Source organism: Diabrotica undecimpunctata, chromosome 4 (assembly GCF_040954645.1).
Source record: "Diabrotica undecimpunctata isolate CICGRU chromosome 4, icDiaUnde3, whole genome shotgun sequence".
NCBI classification, from domain to species: domain Eukaryota; kingdom Metazoa; phylum Arthropoda; class Insecta; order Coleoptera; family Chrysomelidae; genus Diabrotica; species Diabrotica undecimpunctata.
Window position 1 is genome coordinate 145,006,201 of NC_092806.1, and position 16,909 is coordinate 145,023,109.

The 16,909-nt window shown below is 34.7% G+C and overlaps 1 protein-coding gene across 1 annotated transcript in view; it reads right to left on the reverse strand.

Moving 5' to 3' along the window:
• Positions 1 to 1,671: 1,671 nt before the first annotated feature.
• Positions 1,672 to 16,909, reverse strand: part of LOC140440143 (uncharacterized) — a 156,116-nt gene continuing 140,878 nt past the window's right edge. Inside the window, exons 7-11 of the mRNA XM_072530448.1 lie at positions 13,186 to 13,388; positions 10,866 to 11,428; positions 8,756 to 9,267; positions 8,012 to 8,222; positions 1,672 to 7,330 (exon numbers count right to left, since the gene is read on the reverse strand). Coding sequence (XP_072386549.1) covers positions 6,994 to 7,330; positions 8,012 to 8,222; positions 8,756 to 9,267; positions 10,866 to 11,428; positions 13,186 to 13,388 — 1,826 coding nt within the window. The 3' untranslated portion in view covers positions 1,672 to 6,993. The remainder of the gene's footprint in view (positions 7,331 to 8,011; positions 8,223 to 8,755; positions 9,268 to 10,865; positions 11,429 to 13,185; positions 13,389 to 16,909) is intronic.

Sequence of the window (16,909 nt, forward strand, 5' to 3'; positions counted from 1 at the left end):
CCGTTCCGATCATGCTATGCCACGATTAGAGCTACAGGTTTAAGCAGCGCCGAGAACATTTCACGGGGCTTCCGGGCGATAAAAAAATACAATGTTGGAAGTCCGTTTGAAAGAATAGCTTTGGATATTGCCGGTCCATTTCCAGAAAGTAAAAATGGTTGCAAGTACATATTGGTCGTGATAGAGCACTTCACGAAGTGGGTAGGGATCTACTCGATTCCAGACCAGAACTCCGCCACTATTGCCGATGTGTTGATGAAAGAGTACATAAGCCGATTTGGGGTATCTTTGTAGATCCATAGTGACCAAAAAAGGATTTTCGAGAGTGATCTATTCCAGGAAATCTGCGATAGATTAGGAGATGAAGAAAACAACAACTACAGTCTATCACTCAGCTACAGCACTCAGCAAGTAGTAGGTAAAAATTGTGTCCAATTATCAGCGAGATAGGGACCAGTAGCTTCCGTTATTCGCAATAGCCCATCGATCTGCTGTTAATAAATCAACAGGCCTAACATCAGCGAAAGTCCCATTTGGACGCCAGATGCAATTATCCTGTGATGTGAAAAGGAATGTTTTAAGAATAATGACAAAGTTTGGCTCTATAATCCAAAGAAGCAAAAAGGTTGTTCTCCCAGTTCTGGGAAGATCCTTACCTTATAAGGAAAAAGATTAACGATGTCATCTATCGAATAAGCAAGCTTCCGAGGGGAAAACCGATGATAGTACACCATAACCAGCTGGCGTCATTCGAAGAAGACCACGACGTAAATAAAGAAGTGGAAGTAATCCGAATCCAAGAAGTAAATGCCTTTACGTTTGAGGAATTCATGGGGCCTATAGAGGTATCAGTAAAGCAAGACATGGTGTTACTACTGAAGAAAAGCAAACTCTACTCGCACTCCCACATGACTACTCACCGGCCCATACCATTCCGGCCAGTATTAAACACGCATAAGTATCCATATTCCAGTTTGGATGAGTTACAGAACTTCGATGCTAACTACCAGCTCCCGGAAAAGATAAAAACTCCCAAGATACACCACATTACGTTTTGTATGTGGTAAAAAAAGACACTGCCCATAACCAACCGACCTATTAAGAAACTACTTCATTTGAGGGAGCACCTTCTGGAGTCCAACGTCCCCCAATTGAATTGAATGGTTGTCCGAAATATGGTGGAGGAAATCTTTAAAGACACCAAAGTCCAGGTACTAGTCTGTTGCACTCAGCATTGTTACCGATGTGGATCAAAAACCGTCACTTTTATACAACTAAGAGTTGTAGAAGAGGGTCCAGTTGCCGATACCAGCATCCAGTTTTAGTCCCAACAAGGTTCCAGGAGGAACCATCTCTTAACGAGGGGGCAATGTTACGTCCGCTCTTGCAACGCCTATGATCGAAAATGAGGTCGGCGCTTGATGGCCTGCGACATTCTCCGGACAAAGATGTCCGGTCATAGGTGTTGCAATGACGGACGAAACAATATATTCATTGAATAAATTTAACTATGAGCTTTCTATGTGCGATATTTTTTTTATACTAATATTAAGGAATTGACTACCTTTCAGAAATAATCAAAGTACACTAAATACAACGCAAATATTTGTGTAAATTAAGGTGTATGATTAAGGTGTAAGAAGTGGGTGTTAAACATGCAAAACACAAAAATAAAATGCAGAAAGTGAAATATTTATTAACCAAAATTATATAACAATCGCATAAAACTAATAACTGCAAAAATAAATAAAATAACACACTTTCGATGTAAACAAAGAAATTGTACAAGACTAGTGATAATACTTAAATACATTTTTTTGGTTTTTACCTAAAGAGAATCAAGTTCTAATAGAACACGATGAACTACAAGTATACAATATGTTTATAAAAGATGTAAAAACAAACAAGACGTTTTAGTATACAATACCAGTATAAAGAAGAGCTAGGTGTAGATGTGGTGTATAAATGTGTCTTTTGTTTAATTACTGATATAGTATCTTCTAATGGATACAAATAAAATCAATATAATTGGTTTTTAATATATATAAATTTTATATTATCTGTCACCAGTTTATCATAACAGACATTTAAAAATAATCCTTGTATCGGCAAGTAATATTTATTTATTTAATTTTAATTTTACTACATTGTTTTTCACTTAAGTTTTACTTAATCAACTTAAAGTCATATTTAATAATCACACACATATAATATTGGCATAAATGCTGTATATTCTGTACCAGACAGTACCCTAATACGGGTTATTATATTTTCAGCATGTAGTTAACTATCTACCGTTGACCTGAAGATGCATAGCAAATTATAGTAAGCGAAACAGTTCGTTGGTGGTAGAATAAATTGATTGTGAGTGTAATTTTTATTCTTATTTCTTTTTACCTATTAGATAAAAGCAGAATGAAAGATTACATTATTACCGAGGGCCAAAAGTTACAGGAGAGAAAAAGAAGAGAAAATTAAATGTAATCTTTAATTTCAAATATCTCATTCAAAAGAAACTTTTTGTTTATTGTAAGGGACTTTCGGCCCTTGGTAATAATGTAATCTTTCATTCTAAGTTAAAATTTTTTAAAAATATTTATTAGTTTTCTTAGGATTCGAAAAAAATAAATGCATGTAAAAAGCATTGGCCCGAAATTTTTACTCATTTCATAATGATCGCTAGTCCCCTACTCAAGCAGATAAACCATCTACCGAAAGACACTACAATGGATTATATTTATGTCAGGGTTAAATAATTCTGATAAATTTTTTTAGAAGGATTTGTCTTTTGTCGTAAAATATACTTCAGTTTCCGCAATTAACTAAACATGTTATCAAAAACTCAATCACTGGAGCATTTTTTTTTTTGGAATATGTTCAAAAAAAGCTAGTAACCTGGTATTTCTGAAGAATACAGTGAGTGCGGAACCAATTCGAAGTTATTTAATGAAGCTACTTTTATCATAATCAAAAAAATGATGCAAGAAAATGATGCATCAAAATGATATAAGAAAAAACACCAGACCTAAGAGAACTGTGAAAAATGATTTGAATGTTATATTGTACTTTTGTTATTGAACGATGTTCATAAGCGATGAACAATCGACTATAAGCAAACGCGATATATCCGCTTTGAAGATAGATTTCTTACCAACAAATGTTCATTAAACATAGTATAAAAACTGCCATCTGATTTTTTATCTACTTAGCTATCTTACGAAAGTTCTTCTTAAGATAAACCAAAAGATTTACTGAACTTTTTTGATGTTTTCAGGGACAATTACCAAATATGGAAGACCATATCATTTGAACGAGAACGAGAGTCACCATACCGCTCTTAAAGATTGTTTTTTACTGAGTAGGTTTCTACTAATACCTCCTTATCAAGTCATTGCTTTTATTGCATTGAATTTTTCCTGCAGGAAGCGAGGCTATATCAATAGAGCAAATTCAGAATTTTTATATTAATTTGAAAAGGGCAAATTAAGTAGCTTAACAACTGTAATTCGTCAATTATTAATCAAATTGAGCTAAAACTTTGACAGGTGACGTTTGAAAGTTGACGTTATAAATCAAAAGTGTATGGGTAACATCTTTATTTCACAACCGACACTTATTGATTGATGTAGGTAACAAATATTGTGACAAAACGTTAAAAATACTCTTTAATAGGTTTTTAAATAAATCGTGCCTTAAAAGTATCCTTTATTTATAAAATGTAGTAAATATCTTTGAAAAAAATACAAATAAATATATATTGAACAATATAATTCGTATGTTAATACAAAATATAATCGAAAATTTGTTGCATATCGCAACAGGGCATAGTTATGTTTTCTCTCGTATTTGTTTCTTGAAACCAAGCTGCAAGCTCTGTATGTCTTAATTGATTTGTTCCTTTAAGTATACCTAATAATAGTAATAAGTACTTTTTTTAATCTTAAAAACCCTTACATTGATTTTATTTTTATTCATACACAGTATCCATTCTATCTACGTAGTGTTACAACGTGATAAGAGAAGCAAACACTTTCGATTCTATTCATTAAGCATTCCTAATGCCTATAAAACTAAGCACTAATAAAAGTATTCAAAGGTATGGCAGAAAGAAATGTTCATATCATTCCGCTTTTGTGTTCATTTCGTTTTATTTTTATTTTATATGTATCCCTTATCTTAGCATTCCTAAAAGAAATCCTCTATTCGTTCTACAAAATACACTAGAGGCGGTATTTTTAACCTTTCGCTGTAAGAAAAGAAGTAACCTAAATAGGGAGCTGCGTATTGCTCATCGAGAAATCATGGATGTCCTACCTTTATGTCTAAAAGTTTATCGTAAATAAACTCGAAGACAGAAAGGCAGGTCCCTTATCCGTGTTTTTCACCATGGAATGCATATACGTACAAAGGCGCCATCTAACTTTAATAGCATAATATAGAAACAATGGTGTTCCTGTTAACCCTATAAAAACAGTTAAAATCTTCCAGAAATAATTTACTTATTAAAAACGAAGATCACTAAGTAATAAAATATAAAATGGAGACTAATGGCCATGAGATCTAGACAGCTGAGAACAAGACTGAGTGGGAGAATTTGATAAGGGCAGACTCGACAAAAAGGTTAAAATTATACAATTTAATAATAACGTAAAACATTCTCCATGGCCTCTTTACTTATATTTCTATCAAGAATCTAAAATACCCAAACGATAGCTACGATTCCGAGTGAAGATTATTCTGGAGTCATTTCCAAGAACCACCTACACAAAATCTCTATAAGATCACACAAAAAGCAGTACTGCTTGCTACGTATGGATTCGTATCAAAGTTTTGAGAAATACTCCAGCACATAAGATTACCAAGGGCTCGATATACCATAAAAAAGTCCACCTACAGATCAATCCCGTTGATTGTATATAAGTATCTGGAATGAGTGAATTTTCCCTTTAGAAAGACTGAGAGTCATTTGGGTGAAATATGCATAAAGACCAATACTATCATATACTAATGCGTTTGCACAAGACAGGTCCAGAAAGCCTCGAATATCAAGACAAGTACTAAAGATTTTCATATTAGTGGACGAAGAAGTAGAAGAAGAAATACACAAGAAGAGTTCAATATCATAAGATTTTGAATACCAAAAACGACACTGATAAGATGGTGTACAAGGAGACCCAAGTTAAAGTACGAAAAACGATAGATACAAAGAAAAATTAAGTATGAGAACAAAAGTGTAACATGATAAATTCACATCTTTGAGGATGAAGAAGCATGGTAAAGGAGAAGACTCTACAACTTCGAACTGTATAGAATATACCAGGAACCTGATATCGTAAAAGATAGGACGTCTGAGGTGGATAGAGCATGTATGCGGATGGAACAGAATGACCCAGCTAGAAAAACGCTTCTTGATAGACCCATTGGTCAGAGAAGAAGAGGAAGACCCACGCAGGGTTTTAAAGCCAGAATGATGATGATTAAGCATAGTAAATCCATCCATACAAAAAACAATAAAAGGTGGAAGGGTTTCAATATATTTTTGTGCTGGCTCTGATAGAAAAAACCAGAATTATGCGACGACCAACCCATATCACTAGACACTAGGACTTTCATATGTGCAGACGATACAGCTAAAACACAAACTTGCACAAGCAAAAACTTTCGCCAAAGTGGAGATAAGACTAGCTGGAGACTTAAATATAATGACAACATATTACGAATCAAACTATCTTAAGCCAAACCCCGGAAAAACTTAGGTGTGCTCCTTCCACCTTCATAACAGAGATGCTTCCAGAAAACTGAACCTTCAATGGTGCAATAAAACCCTTGAACAGAGAGTAACTTATGCTCACATTCAAACAACATTGTTTAAAACTAAAAGGCAAACTAACGGCCAAAAACAATATTCTCCGCAAGATTGTAAAACAAAAATTGGGCGTCCATCCTTCCACCCTTAGTACATCGACGCTTGATGTGGATGTCTGAGACCAACACTCATACATTAGATCTAAGCATGGTGTGAATCGTAGGTATCACTCCACCTAATATTCGAATAGAAGTAGCTAGATAAATGAAACGAAAAAAAAAACAAACTGTAGATCAGAAATCTTTAAACCAGCAGTTACAATCGGCGAACAGTCTTCACCGAGAAAATTATTACAAACCACGTCTTGCAAACTTTATTCCTTTACTTCCTGCTACGACACGCGACTCTTTTCCTCAGCTACTGCTGTCATTATTTACAACTAAAGGTAAGTCACTCTTTAGCGCTAATAATTGATTGTTCTTATATTTACAACCATATACATGTCATTTTTTACTGCTTTAATCAATTAACCAGCTAATTTTATATTTCCTACATAATCATCTGGCTCAAAGGACCACGAATTTTCTTAAACGATAAATAATATAATTGTTAAGCCGATTCGTCATAGACTATGATACAGCTGTGGAATACGTTACATCGAAATCGAAGAAAAGATTGGATGCTTTCAAATTATATAATGTGCTGTATTGAGACTGGAAGGTGATATTGCTTGAACACTTCTTTTTCTTTTGATCGCAGAAACTTTACACACATAGCATAGTGTAATCAAAATGTAACTGAGTTAAAAGGACTGTTTCGCTTAGTCTATGATTATAATTGCCCATACACGACTAAGCAAACTCAAAGCTTTCATATTATTTTATTTGGAACAACTTAATTATTCTCTGAATGATTAGTAACTACAACAGTGATATGTCTGAATGTTGATGGCAATTATTAACAAAAGTATTAAAAAAAGTACAAAACAATTAGTTTGGTTGCCTACTATCTTTCAAATTCAGGCTATGAAGGACTGTATTTGTTATGGTTTAACATGCTTTCAATCTAAATGAATTGTAGCGGATAGAGGTTGTATATTAATTTTGATCTTTGATTCTTGATTATCTGAGAATAATAATAAATATTTCTTTCCGCCTTTTAACCAAACAGTAAACAAACAGGGCTCACTACAAACGTTGAGATACCTGATTCCAAGTAGCACTCGTTGCTTGCCAAGACGGCGTTGGCAGTGAAACTGGTTCGGAAAGTTGACAGTTATTAGGAACGTTCCAAGACTCTCCAGCGCCTTCAACAAGTGCCTGGAAAGCCAATAGATCTTTGCTTTCGGATTCTGACAAGGGGAGAGGAGGCAAGACTGGTTGTTGCTGAGCTATCTTGTAACTAGCTTGGCGCAGCATTTGCCGTCTAGACAGCGAGTGGGTGGTTTCTAGGGACGTCACTGGCGTTGACTGGTGGGATAGAGCGCACTGTTTTTGGAGAATTTGCCGTTTTTGTTGGAGCAACCTAAAAAGAATAAAATATCCTATTATTTAATTGCCAAGTGATCGCGCTAAAACAGTATTTTTTTGGTGCCAAAGTTACTTATATTAAAATAATAAGATTAAGTGTTATATTTAACAATTAATTTATATAATTTAAACTTTGGACAAACGAGATTTAGGCCAGGAAAATTATGCACTCGACAAATATTGGACTTACAGCTTCACTAGAGAAGGATTTCTAAAACCAAAATAACTGGAGTCGTACTAGGAGGTCGTGTAATACACAGGGAAACCTAATTACCTCGGACTATGTTTTACAGGTCCTTGAAAACACCGTTGCCATAATACAAGACAAAAAGTCGCCAAAAAACACCTAAGAAAATTTTCTAAAAGTATTTGACAGTCGCTGACAGTTGAACCTTTTATAAAAAGGTTTTTCAATATCCAAAGAATGTAGAACAACCGCTAAACATATAGAAAAAATTAAACCAACCTTTAATAAATGCTCAACCACTCAAGGTGGTTCCACCTCAAGAAGAGAGTCCCTCAGATAGTAGTCTAGAATGGAAAACCCGGAGTTTGGTGTTAATGAAATGGAGCCAACAATATATATTAAAATTCGATTATTTATTGTAAATATAATTCAATAAAACCTTGATAATAATGGTTTGTCTATATTTGATTATATAAACTGAAGACATACCTGTGTTGCATAGCTGTTTGAAGTTGCACTGACTCAACACCGGGGTTTGTGTAGTTAAAATTGTCTGGCAGACTGATTCTTTTGTTGGGTCTGGGTTGCAAATATTGATTCTGTCTAGGCGACACATCTTCGGAGGTCTCTCTTACTGGTACTGGATACTGGGGTTGCAGTCTTTGATTCTCGCGTTGAACTAGGTGCATGTCCAACACACCTTAAAAGAGATTAAATACTTAGTGTTTGTTCTACTGGTATCCTATAGAGAAAATATATAGAAACGCTTCCATTGGAACAAAATTATACAAACAAACGAAATCAATTAGGTACATTCAAACATAATGGAATCAAATGGGTTATAATACATTCGGTGACATAGAAATCGGTGATGAGAAAAGAGAATGCCTTTGTTTGGGGGTTGTAGTTAAATATTATTCGAATTTCACGTTTCGCAATAATACAAAAACAAAATCACTTGAACTAAATTGTATTGTTGAAGAAAAAACACATGTATGATACGTATATAACGAGAAACTTAAAAAATGGCTTAATAATCCATCTACCTGCAGCCACTTCAGGCGGGTGCAGAACAAAAGTTGTGTGTAACTGACTGAAGGTGTCTACGAGGTTGCTCGAAAGTTTTAACACTATGTGCAAAAATAGGTAAAATGGGGAATGCAAAAAGTACAATATTTTGATGTGAATAATGTCTTGATGTTATTTTTCTAAACAATAAATTTGTTTACTAACCTTTGGCCTTGCGTTTTTCAGTAAACTTTTGTGAATTAAAAGCCACCACTCTAGTTGTGTCTGCTACTTGTTGAGCGACGAGTCCATCACTAGCTCGTCTACCTTCTCGAAAATCCACTGGCGATCTGGTTATTCCCCTTGTTGTCTTGAAGCTCGACATGTGCGACAGGGGATTATGCTTGTGAAAAACCGGCCTCGATGTAAGCGAATAGTGAGTTGAAAGGACGCTGGCCGAACTCAATACCGGCTCGGGTTTCTTCTCGGTGGAAGTGCAACTGGGTAAACTGCTAGCTAGTTCACTGGATTCGGACAGCGGATATTCTAGGCTTTCGAAGTTGCTATCACAGCTTAAGTTTTGGCTGAGACTCTTGGATGCGTTAAAGTTGGTCATGACGCCGCTTGAAGAATTTGAGGAGGTATAGCTTAGGCGAGGAGGGTGGTCTTCGAGATCTGTTTCGACACCTTCGTCGGTAGAGCTGGAGTATTGAGTTTGAATTTCTGCACTTTTGTAACTGAAAGTGAATACTTTTATAATTATTAAGGCAAGTTTTGTATCTAGTTCAGAAAAGCGATATATTTAAATTAAAAAATGATCCATAGTGACATTAACGAATAGATATGTAGTTACTTAAAACTATTTATACCTCAATACCCACCAAATCAATGATAATATTATTAATAATTAACTTCTGTTACCTAATATTGTATGAATAATGTATACCTTTCATTTGGTTAATTTGATAAGTACGAGGTAAAGTTAAGTTAGCACTTAACTAATGTTAAAAAGAACTTGTTTATATAGAATTATAAAATTAAATACTAAAATAAATTAAATAGTAATAGTTAATGTAAAGACAGAACATGAAGTTAATAAAGAAAATATTAAAATCAACAAATTGTTGCGTTCTATATGACGTAACAGCTCCTTTATTTAACATTTCCCTAATTTTCTATCAATTATTCTCTCTTTCCGTTTTTTAAATAATTTATATTAATATTACGACCCTATATTTTTGTTTATTGTTTTGTTTTTATCCTAAAAACCAAAATAATTGGCGCTCAAATTCTTTTTTTAAATTTCTAACTTGTCTAATACATTTTCGTGCCCCACGTTGGGCGCCAATGTGTAAGGTTTTAACCACGTAGGTTATAGCATTTTGAAATCCACGATTGACTTAGGATCGTGTGGAGGTCAACCTTAGTTTAAGTATGTCTTCTTCATCATCACAAAGACAATTATGTATACCTACTCAAGCACATCCCTAGCAATTATGCAACGCTGTTCTCAGAGGTAGTTCGGCTAATCCCTAAGGCAAACAATGGCAGCGAGGGAGATCAAAGCATAACACAAAATTTACATTTACATTTTTTTTAATAAATATACCTGCGGTCTTCCTGGAATGGCTATTGGATGAAAAATTGCAGGGCAAATTAAGTGTTTTGTTCGAATATTTTTTTTCTTTTATTGCTTATTATTGCATTCAACGACTTTGTACAGGACTTACTGTAACGTAGATGCATGTCTATTTATTTAAATAAAATGTTTGTTTCAATTTTGTGTTATGCTTTGATCTTCCTTTTGATAGTTCTTACTTCCATTGTTAGTTTTAGGCACTAGTTGGACTACCTCTGAGATACTTTAACTAAGGTTGACCTTTTCACGATCATAAGTCAATCGTTGATTTTAAAATGGTATAACCTACGTGGTTAAAACCTTAGACATTGACGCCAAACATAGAGCACGAACAGTTAGTAGACAAGAGAGAATAACCGATAGACAATTGGGGAACTGTAAAATAAAGAAGCAGTTACGTTATATAGATCGTAACAAAATATTGTATCTGTGGGTAATCTCAAATGACATATTCTTTTTTGTTTAGTTCAAAATGACAGAAAGTCAATTAAGATTATGAGTTGTTTGCGTTTGTTAACGTTGTTAAAAATAAAAAGTTTCTTTTAATATAATCATCTACATTTATTCTCCTCTAAGGACAACATACAATAAGCTCATCAGAAAAAAATTATAATAGGAATCTCATGGAACATATATTACGGCTTTTTTTTTATTCAAGACAACGAAAACAACATTTATATTATTCTTTAGACTTACTTGGATGAAAACCTCCCTATGGATCCCTTGGTTTCCGGAATATCAAACGACGGTAGGCAACTTCCAGTCTGTAAGTACGGCAATGCATGTCCCTGGTGGCTATACTCCTTAAAAAGCGAATTGTCAACAGATGGTGAGGGTATAGCGGACATCTGCAAAGTAGACATCAGTTTTGTGGCTTCAGTACACATAGAAAACGTTGTTTTAGTACTAGCTTGATTTAATATCTTTAAAGCATCTTCACTGTTGGTGGCCGCTAACAACTTAGCAGCATCTATACCATGCGTGGGCGGAGAATCACAACTCCTGTTGGATTTGGAGCAAATTTTGCTATTGCTCGCGGTCGGTGTACCGCTGGAGTTCTGTAACAACCTTCGGCAGTCTTCAGTGGTACTGGCTCTGCAAATCTTCCTCATCGCTTGCTCAGCAACGTTGGACGGCCTTCGCCTTTGAGCTTCGCGGGCTCCCGTCTGATTATCACCCCCTACCAGTTGGCTTCGTAGCTTGTCTAACAACAAGTAGTAGATGGCTGCATGGTGATCGTAGCTGCCAAGTCTAATCGACTAAAAATAAAAAAAAACAGGTTATTACTATATAAGATAAGCAATCATATTAGATATAAAAGTTGCAGCGAAGCAATGTGTGGGCAACATATCTACAAACTTAACATTTGAGCCAATTGGTCGGAATTTTTCTCAGGTCAGGCCAACTGGTCATTGTTACTTAGTTTAGGCCTTTAAAATTTTTTATTTATTTTATTTTTGACATTTAGTTCACTTTCCTTTATTAAGAATTGTCACGTAAAAACTAGGCGCGCAAATGTTAAATATTTTAATAAATTTTTATTTTTTCTGTATGACTTACACTTCTTGTGTTCGACATGTTATTTTGAGTATATTAACCTTGCTTAGTAATATTAAGAAATTTCGTGGTTAAAATTATATATTTGGAGCCCAACGTGGGGTTGCCCAACATTTAGCCCCAATGTCTTTACACTTTTGGCACCAAACGCCGTTACAAAGAGATAGACAATTATCTCTTCTTTACATTATTAAGAGAATTCAAGTTTATTTTTAACAAAATAATCATATTTGTAATATTTATCAAAGTGTTTGACCTGAAATTTATGTTTAGAAAAAAAAATTGTGTTATTAAGTTTTAGTGTTTGGAATAATTATATTTGCTAAATAAATTGGTATGTAAATTGATTTGACAATCAAGTTATATTGTTCGATTGATCGGCTGAACAAAAGAGAAAGTGAACAATTACGTTTGTCCTTCAATTACTTACACGAGAGACGTATTCTCAAGTAACAAGACGATTGCGTCAGATTAGCAGAAACCTAAAAGGATTATATAGATTTGCCTCCTTCGATGTGGCTAACCCGTTAATTCAGGGACATACTGATTTGCCGCCAGGGACGGGTTTAGCACCGAACTGTATTGATTTAATGTACTCGAAACGCTGCTAATAAAAGATGCGCTTCTTTCATTAGCGCATATAGATGTCGTATTTTTTTCCGCTTTTACAACTTTTTATTTGTTTCTTTTTACAACTGTTATGAAAATTTCATAATTTCCAAATTCGAATTTTGGCAGCACATTTTGGTTTTTCTGTTTAACTGGCAACAACGCCATTGTCTGGGTAGTTCTTTTATTGTATGTTGTCTATAAGTTAGTTTCATAAGCACACTCACAGGCTCTTCGTCAAGCAGAGAACAAAATTGTTTGTAGTATTATTAGTGAAGGCCATTCGTCATGCAGTACATGAATATTATTTCAGAAAGGAATTACCAACTATAAAAAAATTGCTCCTTCTCTTCAATCTAATGAAAATATTCCAAAAATATCAAGACGTGTTTTGTTACGTAGGTATTTTACGTAAAACGAACTTTCAGTATTTAAAGAGAAAGGGTACTAGTACCCTTATTCAAAAAGAAATCATTTTATGACACAGAATTTCGAAGAGATGGAAAAAAAGATAACATACAGATAAAACGTGGTTAAATGAGGGACATATTGTGACAAAAATTTGGCAGGTGAAAATTTGGTGAAAAACAAACGACAAACTTTCCTAGATGGTTTGTCGACAGGTTTAAAAGCCCCATCTGGAAAAGGAAAACGCCTTATTATTAGCCCTATTGGTAGCGGCTCAGGATTTGTTAAAGGAGGTTTAAATGCCTTTGTTTCTAAAAGGACTATGAGGAAGACATACATTAAAATTATAATGGAATAGATGAAGAGGAAATAAGTGAGTGATGCGTTGTGTGACAGAAAGATTTCAGTGAAACTGAAGGGAAATAAATTTAAAGTTACTTACCTCTCTTGTCTTGGATCCATCGATGCCTAAGCTCTGCATCAGCCTCAAAATTTGTTCGTTGGGTTGAGAATTAGAAAAGCTAATGGTAGGAGGTAGAATTGGAGGTACACCCATTTGCATCCACCGATGCTTCTTAATCTGTTGGATGCTGTACCTTTTGTTCGGTTCTAATACTAACATTTTTCGTATGAGAGATTCGCAGTCTAAAATAAAGAAAATCTTTTTAAAATAGTTTGCCTCATATTTGAAGAGTATAATTTAATTAAAATACATAATTTTGCTTAAGATAATTAACTTTGCATGAGCTGATATGTTGTTGTTTTTTTTAAGTCATGCTTTCTCTAGGGTAAATATTAAAGGGAGTTAAACATTTTATATAAGATTGTTTATGTTTAATAATCGGAATAAAAGCGATTGTTTTGCCGCTTTTGTCTGCTTTTTAAACACATCTTATTTAAAAACATATCGCCTATCTTAATTACTCTATTAATTAAAAATTCATAAATACACATCACTTTTTGCATTTTTATGTGAAGGAAATTTATATCTTACATCAGAAGACTATCTCAAGTCAAAGTGAAATCATTTTTAATTCAATCTTTTTCAAAATTTCAATTTTTCGATTTAATTGACAACGCGGCAATAAAGCATGGCTCCGCGCTCGATTAGTCAGATTACTGTGTTTAGTCCGGTAACGTAAACCACCGCAACTAATGCAATGCGCGAGGGGGCGTTCAATCGGAAATTTTCATAAGTCACGCTAACGTTCAGACCGAGAAGATTACTCATGCTCACGACGGATCACGTCATGACCCGTCGTAAATTCCGTTATTTCACGTAACTCATCCAACACTAATACCCAATAATGAAATATTAAATAATCTTACAAATGTAAATAATGTATTTTAGATTGTGACAAACAGGCATATCTATGTTTCCTGGACCTTAAGAAGGAATTTGGCCGGGCCAAATTAAAGTGCATTATACACTCTTTATAAGTTGTTATAATGTATATAGGAGATCGTGTTTTATGCTAGGACATGCTTAATAACAAACAACAAACCAAAACAAAAGATCTGGCAACCTTTTAAGTTGCGCATATCACCTCAAACTACTGGTGTTGAGTCATCTGAGGTAAGTAAATGTACCTTTTATTAGTCTGTAAAAAATACGGTCACAATTTTTAGTCCCCACTAACAGAGTAATGTGGTCACGATTTTAAGTCGACGATAAATCAGGGAAACAAGCGTATGACGTCAGAAGGGGAAGAGCTTGCAATGCCACTGAGATACAAAATTTTCCCAGGCCCAAGCGGCCCGTACTCTGCTTTGAATTAAATTAATGCTTTCAAATCACTGTTTTGAAAATATTTGTTTATCTTGTGGTGTATATTAAAATATTCTTAGTTGTACTGTCCATCCTTACATGTAAATGATAATCCAAGAACAGAAATAAATACGTTTTATAATAACGAAATTATTGTTCAATTTTGTCCATTGAAATCCAAACACATACTTGTCTTGTATGTGTTGTCTGTAACAAACAAAACAACACATTTTACAACATTTTCCATGTTGTGAATGAATTGGTGATGAATAAATAACTTTTTATAATGAGGCATACAAAACGTTACATATCTTTAAATCTTAATTAAATATCTACTTAAAAGTGAGGTTTCTGCTTACGCTTCATATTTTTTAGCGATTTGCTTTTCATTTCCTGAAATGAAGTACTTCACTGGCGTCTGTTCTGCCTTTTTCCCATTTTTTCCGTTTTCTGCACAATATTATAACTTCAAATACAGTTCCTTCAAAATTCCCCAGTATTAAGGTAATACAATTGTTCCTACTTATACATCTCTTGAATTCGCCGAAAAGTTCAAAGACCTCAACGAATTTCACATTATTCCTTTTCCCCCGATTCCCGTCCTGCGCTCGCCACAATATGAACACTTCCGAATATTCCAATCTTCTCCAAACTTTTCGGCACGACAAGCAGCGTTCATCGTTCCGTTAACGGCATTGTATCCAACCCCGCTGGAAAGAGGGGTTTACATTAGCCTCTTTGACGTCAGAAGTGCGTCATCGCTCCGACTGCCATGCTGTAGTTGATGGGACCGAAGCTCTCTGCTCGACTTTGACAATATTTGAACAAAATTCAACAAGGTTTATTTATTAGATAACACGTACAAGTTACTGATGAAAAGGGTCTTTGGATAAATATTCTGACGTGTGGTACAAACACGAAGAGTGCTATCATATATTTTTACAAAAAATATACAAAAAGATAAAAATATTATTTACTTGGTTAATGAATATGTAAATTACATACCACTGAAGCTATTATGACACAGTGACAGTAAAAAGTTTACAGATGTCTGGTTCAGAAATATATTAATTGAATAATTAATCTAGAAGAACGGATTATCCAATACCTACACTTGCAGGCAAAAAAAAAACGACTCAAAAGTAAAATAACTTATATTTCTTTACAAGGCTGATATGTCATTGTATCTCCCCATATATATATATATATATATATATATATATATATATATATATATATATATATATATATATATATATATATATATATATATAATTAAAAGTAAAAAAACAGAAGTAATTTTTATTGCAATAACACCAATATTTATAAAGTTAGTAAGTAAAGAACATACCAAAGATAACTTGTATTCAGTGTCATTATGAAATGAATATAAAAGTAAATTAACATAAACAATCAAAATTAATACTGAGTATTTCCTCCTCTGAGTTGTTTTACATTTTCCATGCGATCTCTTAAGCCTTTCTAAAGTTTCTGACTTATTCCCGAGGAAGCGCTTTCCTCTCTTTATCTAATGCAGTTTTTAAATGTTGGTGTCAGGAACTCTGCCACTGTCGCTAGTGCTGAATTACGGACCCGAACCCTGCGTTTAAGTTCATCCCATAGGTGCTCGATGGAATTCATATCCCGACTCAATCGAGGCCAATTCATTGTTGCTATATTAGCGTTAGCCAGGTAATCTTTCATAATCTGCGCTGTGCGGATCGAGCGTGATCATGCATTAGCATGATCGTTGCCTATGTAGCATGCGTAAGGAACAACATGGTCCTGGAGAATATTCGTAATATAACGTTCTGCTATCAAACCTCCTCTGCGGCCACCACCGGACCCGAACATAACCTCTGGTTTTTCTTCTAAAGATATACCACCCCAAAAACATACACAAACTACCTTCATAGCTTACTGTTTCCACACTGCAGCATTAGAAAAATCGTTTTCCGGGCCCCCGATGAACTCATCATTTTCTGTCCTAGTTAAACCAGCATACTCGACTCTTATCAGAGAATAAAACTCTGCGTCATTGGCCAAGATCCTAATTGACGTGTTCTCGGGGAAACTGAAGTCGAGCTCGTTTCTAACGTGCGTTCAATTTGGGAGCTCAGTTAACTCATCTGGGAGTCAAAGTGGCAGCCTTAAGTCTTCTCCTAACTGTCCACTGAGTGACAGTGACACTTCGCACATTCCTCAAGGATTGTTGAAGCTCAACTCCAGAAGCCTGCCGATTCCGCAAGGCACTTAGGGCAATGAACCAATGTCTTACTCTGTCGTTATACGTCACCGACCCGAACTTGGTTGTTGACTGTAGCTACCGATCTCATGGTATCGACAGTAAGCCCCAGACTGCGTCATAAGTTAGCGATCAGCGACATTCTTCTGACTA